General features: G+C 49.9%; 2 protein-coding genes across 2 annotated transcripts; both read left to right on the top strand.

The window, feature by feature from the left end:
- The first annotated feature begins 3340 nt into the window (after nucleotides 1-3340).
- On the top strand, nucleotides 3341-7018 carry LOC143265688 (uncharacterized). Its single transcript, XM_076539244.1, has 2 exons — nucleotides 3341-4823; nucleotides 4929-7018. The coding sequence occupies exons 1-2, from the start codon at nucleotides 3341-3343 to the stop codon at nucleotides 7016-7018; spliced, it is 3573 nt and encodes a 1190-aa protein (XP_076395359.1).
- A 1029-nt stretch (nucleotides 7019-8047) lies between these two features.
- LOC143265687 (uncharacterized) lies at nucleotides 8048-8803 on the top strand. The gene has a single exon (XM_076539243.1). The coding sequence runs from the start codon at nucleotides 8048-8050 to the stop codon at nucleotides 8801-8803; it is 756 nt and encodes a 251-aa protein (XP_076395358.1).
- The last annotated feature ends 210 nt before the right edge of the window (nucleotides 8804-9013 follow it).

Raw genomic sequence — 9013 nt, 5'->3', positions numbered from 1 at the left:
CCACTCCGCTCGGGAGAGGTGAGAACCCGGGCGGGGGCGAGCTTGCTTGCCCCGCGCTTCGGCTAGCTGTCTGCGGGATCGGTCGCACTCGAAAACGATAAATAATTAATTTTTCTAAGAAATGTACACGTGCGTGGTGCACGTGGCAAATGGCGCGTGGCAAAAGTGGCACGTGGCACATGCTCTGAAATTCCAAGTAAAACGCCAATTAATAAGTATTTGATCCACCGCGAAATGCCGGCGAACCCTGGTGCGCACTTCGGCAAAAAAGAGAGACACTCCTCGGCGGCGTCTCCTGATGCGTAATTTTCCAGAAACGCGTACAAAGGTGCGGACCGCTCCGTTTGATGGCGAGTACCGGCAAGTGCCGGCGCGACATCGGTATCGGCACGCGACGTGGCGGCGCGGCGGCTCGGCCGCAAAGGGCGGGCGGCATCACGAGGTTCGGCGGTCCGGTCGTAGAGGGATGACCGCGAAGCCAAGGTCGACGTAGAGCACGTGGCAGATTTCGAAGAAATCGGGTGGTTGCTAGGAGACGTCGAAGGGGAGTGAAACATATAAAATAAGCAAGGGCACCAGGGCCCGCACTTCACTTTATATTTTGTCACTACGGGATTTACTTCGTATTCGTCATTACGCGTTTACTTCGTATTTGTCGTTGCGGACTTCACATTTTGACATTGTGCAAAGACTTTCATAGCTTGATCAACTATTTCGTTACTTAATTGTAATACGGACTTGATTTAATATCGTAAATCGTCAAATTGCTTTGTCTATCACTCGCTATCGGACTAAATTATAATACGTTTGTTATACGATAATCGAAATAAATTGTGCGTTTTCACTGTCATAAAAATTGAGTTTGTTCTGATACACTGTCACTCTCGCGTCTGAGCGCGCAAAATCCTCGCGCTCTATTTGGTCCGTCTTTTTCTTTAATAATCTAAAACGAAACTTCAAACCCCATTTTCGCAAAGAAAAATCTTGTTCAGAATGACGTCCTCTACCACCCCTTTCAGGGAGTAACACTAGTTACGGGACACCCTGTATACAGTGGCGGCCATATACTTACGTACACCTCTTATTTTAACTTTAAAATCTGATATATTTCTACAAAGCTCAAATAGTGGTATGAACAATTAATTTCTAAGAATCTTGAGCCCTGATGTTCGTATTTGCAGTAGAACTTTGGCTTATTTTAAAAAAATGAGTACTTCGCAAAATGTTTTCTTTTGTTCTGTCGGTTTTGCAACGGACAACTACTTACGTACGCTTTTGTTTCGCACAGCTACGCCAATCGTAAACAATATTTACCAATATTTAGTGGGCAGTGTTTGCAGTTAGACGTATTATAATAGTGCTGCAATGAGTAAAGGAGAAAATATCACGCCAGAACAACGGCGATTAGTGCAACAGCTTCGGAAGGATGGAATGTCGTACCGAAAGATTTCCGAGAAATTAGAGATTTCCGTTATGGGTTGCCATCAAGCAATACAACATATTACCCTTCATGGAACACCAGACAACGTTCCTCGTAAAGCGAGACCTCGAAAAACTGATCAAAGAGCAGATCGCAAGATTCACCGATTATCTGGAGCGGACACATTCAAAACTGCAGTTGCCATCCACAAAGAAATAGCAGCAGATCTCCATAAAAAAATAAGTGTTAGAACTGTCCAGCGAAGACTTAATGAGTTTCAACTATACGGACGCGTTGCCAGAAAGAAACCGCTCATTTTAGAAAAAAATCGTCGGGCTAGGATTGCTTTTGCGAAAGACCATTTAAACTGGATACCTCAGCAGTGGTCCAGAGTAATTTTTACAAATGAATCGAAATTTAATCGATTTGGATCTGATGGCAAAGTATACGTGAGACGTCGCAAAGGAGAAGAATTTCATAAAAATTGTATTAAACCGACTGTAAAAGGTGGTGGTGGGTCGGTACTCGTTTGGGGAGCTATGGCAGTAAGAGGTACTGGTCCTATTCATCGCATAACTGGAATCATGGACAGATACGCATATTTGGATATTGTAAAAAACGTATTACTACCATTCACCGAAGAATACATGCCACAGAAATGGGTCTACCAAGCGGATTGTTACGGATAGAACTGGCCAATTGAGGCATTTCAGAGCATGGGATGAGAATTTAAAGATAAACATAAGATTTAATGAATTTAGCGGGGTTTTCGGGGACGACTGGTCAAAAGCAGCAGGCATGGCGAGTTTCCATGCCTCGAAGCCCTACGTGCACGGGGAAACCTGTGGCCGTATTCGTCGAACACCATGAGTGTCTCGGCATGAAAAACACCATCGTAGCACCGGGGGTAACCAATCCGCCCGGGAGTGGTGGTGCTCACCAAAACACCGAGGGCCACTCCGCTCGGGAGAGGTGAGAACCCGGGCGAGGGCGAGCTTGCTTGCCCTGCGCTCCGGCTAGCTGTCTGCGGGATCGGTCGCACTCGAAGACGATAGATAATTAATGTTTCTAAGAAATGTACACGTGCGTGGTGCACGTGGCAATGGCACGTGGCAAAAGTGGCACGTGGCACATGCTCTGAAATTCCGAGAAAAATGCCAATTAATAAGTATTTGATCCACCGCGAAATGCCGGCGAACCCAGGTGCGCACTTCGGCAGAAAAGAAAAGCACTCCTCGGCGACGTCTCCTGATGCGTAATTTTCGAGAAACGAGTACAAAGGCGCGGACCGCTCCGTTTGACGGCGGGTACCGGCAAGTGCCGGCGCGACATCGGTATCGGCGCGCGGCGTGGCGGCGCGGCGGCTCGGCCGCAAAGGGCGGGCGGCATCGCAAGGATCGGTCGTAGAGGGATGACCGCGAAGCCAAGGTCGACGGAGGGCACGTGGCAGATTTCGAAGAAATCGGGTGGTTGCTAGGAGACGTCGTAGGGGAGTGAAACGTATAAAATAAGCGAGGGCACCGGGCCCGCACTTCACTTCGATTCATTCTCTTATATTTGTTGCTACGCGCTTCTTTCTTTATATTTGTTGTTACGAGGCTTCACTTATAACTTGTCACTACGGGACATACTTGTTGTCATTACGGACTTTACTTGTATTTTGCAAAGACTTTCGTTGCGGGATCAAGTATTTCGGCTTTGATTGTAATATTGATGTCACTCGCAGACTAAATTATAATACGTGTGTTATATAATAATTGAAATAAACTGTGCGTATTCACCGTCGAAAAATTGAGTTGTTCTGATACAATTTTTGGTGCCGAAACCCGGGACACTTTGACCGGACAGACGGTGTTTGACGCGATATCGTGACTTGTGTGGAAGTGCGAGTGACACACAAAGTGGACTTTACTCGAGACAATGGTACGAGGAAAACGAGCAGCAGCCCAGCAGTCAGGGAAGCAGCCAGCGGCCAAGCGGGGCAGACCAGCGAAGACGAGAGCATTGGCAGATCCAGGACCAGGACCGGCAACCATGGAGGACAAAGATTCTGCGGGGCCTTCCAGGGCACCGTCTCCCATCCTACCTGTCATCCGACAGGGGCGTCGGGCAACAAGGACCACTGGGAACCAGCGGCAGCAGGAGCTGCCAGGAGGCAGCGGTCACGGAGCAGGATGGCAGCGGCGACCCACGGAGGCGAGCATCCCACCCGCAGCCGACGAGGACACGGACTTCTCCGACGAGGCGGAGGAAATCCAGGGCAGCGAGGACGACAGGGCAACGCATCAGCCATGGAGCAACAGCACCGCGTTACCAGTAAGGCGTCAGCGAAACGTGAGTGAGCAATCCTTTATTGACCCGGCTGATCGACTATCCGCGGCTATCGAACGTACGTTGGCGGCGGTACGTGAAGCGTCGCTCGCAGGGGAAGGAAGTTCGCGATTAGTAAATCGTCTCACAACCGCGAAAGCGTTACCTAGCTTCTCCGGTGATCCCTTAGAGTGGCTACACTTTAAGGAGGCATATATATCGCCATCCGAATCGGGCGGATACTCGGACCGCGAAAACATTGCACGATTGTTCGATGCCCTAAAGGGCGAGGCACGCGACGTGGTTAAAACTTTGCTCGCGAGTAGCCGCGACGCGGACACAATAATAAAGACCTTAGAATTACATTTCGGGAATAAACGGGCCGCTGCCGAGAAGATCGTCGCGGAGTTAAAGACATTACCGGAGATAGATTCGGGGAGAATTTCGCTCGTACAATTCGCGACGAAGTTACGCAGTGCAGTGGTAGCGTTTAAAACGTTTAGGTTATTAGGGTACCTGCACAGCCCCGAACTAGTAAAATCCGTGGGACATAAGATACCGATAGCATTGCGATATGCATATAACCGGTACGCCGTAAGCGTTAGAGAAGAGAAATCGGAACTCGAGAAACTCGCGGATTTCATATACGCGGAAGCCGAATTAGCTACGGAAGCCGGGATTTTTGATATCGATTTCACGACGGAACGGTCGACGCAAAGGGTGGATCGCGGCGCGTTCGGTGGATCGCGGCGGCCGTCGACGAAAACGGCCGTGGTATGCGTAGCGGAACGGCGAGATAGGCGTGTAGAAACAAACGCGACGGAAACTCGTAAATGCGCGTTTTGCAAAAAGGATAATCACCCGTCGCCGAAATGCCTCTTCTTTGCCCGTGAGCCCGTGAATAAGCGCTGGGATCTCGTGAAAAAGTACAACCTATGCTTCGGGTGCTTGAGGCCCGGTCATTCAAGAAACGATTGCAAGAGTGAGATGTGTAAGGTCTGCAAGAGGCAGCATCACATCCTGTTGCATAAATATGTCGACGCAAATAGTGCGGAAAATGAGGCTCAGCGCGGGGCGGTATCCGGGGGAGAGAGTGCGTCGAGCAGGGCATACGTCGCGAGCGACAACAGGTCGGGGGAAAATCGCGGTTCCATAGATAGCTGACTAGACGGGCAAAGCGTATTGCTGAAAATTATAGCGGTACGCGCGGGTGGGCCGAAGCGAACAATAGATACATTCGCGTTACTAGACGAGGGTTCCACGGTCACCTTGATAGACGATAGGCTGGCGCGAGACCTAGGGGTAAAGGGTTCGCGAATAGACGTGTCTATAAAAGGAATAGGCGAGGGAGAAATTCGATTAGAGAACAACAAAAAAGTAGATTTTGACGTAGAGGGGATCTTCGGCACGCACCGGATCCGCGGAGCGATAACCGTCAAAAATCTGAAGTTTCCCACACAGTCGATCAGCCGGGACATTATTGCGCGGGTACACGGTGCCGCCAAAGACGTGGAGATCCGACCGTACCACGGAGCACGAGTAGAATTATTAATCGGTCAAGACAATTGGGACCTAATCGTAACACGGGAACTGCGCGAGATAATAGGTACAGATTTGGCGGTTTCGCGCTCCCGTCTTGGCTGGACCGTACATGGGTCCGCGGAATGCTCCTCACGAGCGGTATACAAAATAGAGGTAAGCGAATACCAATGTACAGGGGAGGCTCTGACTTCTTTAGACGACTTAGTAAAGGGTTATTTCGCGCTAGAATATACCGGAATAAAGGATAGCGTCGCGTGTAAAGGCGAGCAGGATCGCGCGTTGCGGATACTAGAGGAAACTAGTTCGCGTAAGGGAAAAATCTGGGAAACGGGCCTCTTATGGAAGAACGATCACGCGCCGAGCACGAACGGTTTGTCTACTGCGCGGAAAAGGGTAGAATTATTAGAGCGAAGGTTAGATCGCGATCCCGAATATGCACGTTTATATTACCAGGAAATGCAGCGCTTTCTAGACCAGGGTTACGCTCAAAGGGTTGAGAACACGTTAGAGAGGGCTAGGACGTGGTATCTACCGCACTTCGGAGTGCGAAACGTGAACAAGCCAAATAAAGTTCGATTAGTTTTCGATGCCGCGGCAAAAACCGGAGGAATAAGTTTAAACGACCAGCTGATGTCAGGTCCGGACCTATTAAAATCATTGCCGGGAATATTAATTCGGTTTAGACAATACGCGGTCGCGGTGAAGGCGGACATTTCAGACATGTTCCTACGCGTGCAAATTCGGGAAAGCGATCGTGGTGCGCAGAGATTCCTATGGCGAGGAAAAGACAGGAATAGAGAACCGGACATTTACGAGATGTCGACGTTAATCTTCGGCGCCAAATCATCCCCGTGTAGCGCGATCTACGTCAAAGATAAAAATGCGAAAGACTGTAATGAAGCTCACCCGGAGGCAGTTAGAAGTAGTATTAATGATAGCTATATGGACGATTTCTTATCGAGTCGAAGAACCGTGCGCGAAGCGGCAGAGCTCGTTCGGGATGTAATCGCGATAAACGCGCGAGCGAATTTCGCCATGCATGGTTGGGCGAGCAACAAGGCAGAGGTTTTGCAAAATTCCGTCGATCACGGGCAACGGTTAGAGCAAGGCGACATGCGGTTAGGCGACCGAGGGGGAGAGAGGGTCCTCGGTCTTTTCTGGGACACACAGACTGACGAACTCAAATTCAATGTCGAGTTAAAGAACATACCAAAAGAGATCCTGCTAGGCGAAAAGAAGCCCACCAAACGAGAGTTCTTACGCGTTATCATGTCGGTTTTCGATCCGCTCGGTATCCTCGCGCCGTTCACGTTAAAGTCAAAAATCATCATGCAGGAAATATGGCGAAGCGGTATAAATTGGGACGACCCACTACGGGAGGAAGATTTTGTCCGTTGGCGCAAGTGGGTGTCCATGATAGACAGGGTAAAAGAATGCCGGATGCCGAGGTGCTACGGGGTAACGGAATCGCGGGAGTCAGAAGCGCAACTCCACGTGTTTTGCGACGCGAGCTTAACGGCTTACGCGGCGGTAGCCTATCTGCGGTTCGAAAACGAAAATGAGTCTGAATCCGCGCACGTTTCCTTGATCATGGCCAAAAGTAGAGTCGCGCCGTTAAAACCGTTGACAATACCGCGATTAGAGTTACAGGCGGCCCTGATGGGGACAAGACTCGCGACGTTCGTAGAAAAGGAGCTAGACATTAAAATTAGTAGACGAGTTTTTGGTCAGATTCGACTACCGTGATTTCGTGGATCAGATCGGAGCCGCGAACGCGTCAGGTGTTCGTAGCGAACCGTTTAGGAGAGATCGGGGAAAACACGCGGACGACGGAGTGGCGATGGGTTCCGACCGGTCAGAATCCCGCGGACGACGCGACGCGCTTCGAAAATAGCTCCGAATTTATAAGCCCGCGATGGTTTGAAGGCCCGGAATTTTTGCGACGTCCGGAATCCGAATGGCCGATAGAAAAAACGTTGACCGCGAAAGAGAAGGCGACAATCGACGGATTGGAGCAGCGGAAAGCGTGCGTCTACGTGGCGGCGACGGTAAAAGCAGAATTTTCGCTACCGATAAGATTGATGGGTTGGCGCGGTCTTCTCGTCATCGCGCGACGAGTACACGCGATCGTCGGTCGTTGGAAGGGGAAGAACACCGTGAAAGAACCGTTGGAAATAGTTCAGATAGGGGAACAATATTGGTACCGCGTTATCCAGGAAGAATATTTCGGAGCTGAGATAGTTGCGTTGAGAAACGGCCGTAATATCAACAAGGGAAGTAAAATCGCCGGTTTTAAATCCATACGTAGACGAACAGGGAATTTTGAGGGCGAACGGGCGCGTAACGGCAACGGGACTTGAGGGCTTTGACAACCGACCAATCATACTTGAGGGTCGACACCCCGCGACAAAGTTACTAATTGCAGAATATCATCGGAAGTTCTATCACGCGAGTAGCGACGCGGTAGTCAACGAATTAAGGCAAAAATACCATATAATCGGTCTGCGACGCGTTTTACGTTCGCTCATAAGTAGGTGTATCGTATGTCGTATACGGCGAGGCAGGCCACAGAACCCGCTGATGTCCGCGCTACCGATCGGGCGTGTAGCTTTTCGGCAGAGACCCTTTACACACTGTGGGGTCGACTACTTCGGACCATTGATGGTAAAGATCGGGCGGCGAAGAGAGAAACGTTGGGGAGTGTTGTTTACGTGTCTCACGACAAGGGCCATCCACTTAGAGATCGCGCATTCGCTAAGTGCTAGTTCGGCCAGAATGGCATTACAAAGACTCGCGGCGCGAAGAGGCACACCGCAGGTGGTCTACAGCGACAATGGGACGAACTTTCGGGGCGCGGATAAGGAGCTGAAAGACGCGACCGCGAGTATGGACCGAGCTAAGATCGAGGAATACGCATTGTCAAAACGTGTGAAGTGGGTTTTCAACCCCCCTGACGCACCGCATATGGGTGGGGCGTGGGAACGTTTGATTAGGTCGGTAAAAACCGCGTTAAACGTGATTTTAAGGGAACAAGCACCCTCCGAAGAAGTTCTTTCTACGCTCTTTGCAGAAGCCGAACATTCGGTAAACTCGCGGCCGCTCACGCACGTGTCGTTAGACCCTCGCGATAAAGAGGCACTGACGCCAAATCATTTCCTGATAGGATCGTCCTCGGGTGAGATTCAGCTAGGTAGATATGATCTTCAAAATGTATGTTTGCGAAAACAGTGGCGAACAGCGCAGAGTTTCGCGGAGGCGTTTTGGAAACGATGGTTGCGCGAATATTTACCTACGCTCGTACCGCGTAAGAAATGGACCGAAAAGGAAAATCCCTTAGAAGTAGGCGATATAGTGTTGATCGTAGATTTACAAGCACCGCGAAATAGTTGGCGAAAAGGGACCGTTACACGAGTATTTCCCGGTGTAGATAAAGAAGTCAGAGTGGCCGAGGTGCGCACACGAACGGGTGATTTTATACGTCCGACACGAAAACTAATAAAACTACTAGGAATAAAGGAGGTACAAAATTAAATGAATTTTGTACGAGGGGGAGGATTGTTACGGATAGAACTGGCCAATTGAGGCATTTCAGAGCATGGGATGAGAATTTAAAGATAAACATAAGATTTAATGAATTTAGCGGGGTTTTCGGGGACGACTGGTCAAAAGCAGCAGGCATGGCGAGTTTCCATGCCTCGAAGCCCTACGTGCACGGGGAAACCTGTGGCCGTATTCGTCGAA

Source organism: Megachile rotundata, chromosome 13 (genome assembly GCF_050947335.1).
Source record: "Megachile rotundata isolate GNS110a chromosome 13, iyMegRotu1, whole genome shotgun sequence".
In the NCBI taxonomy this organism is placed as follows: Eukaryota; Metazoa; Arthropoda; class Insecta; order Hymenoptera; family Megachilidae; genus Megachile; species Megachile rotundata.
This window is presented reverse-complemented; position numbering and strand designations above follow the sequence as displayed.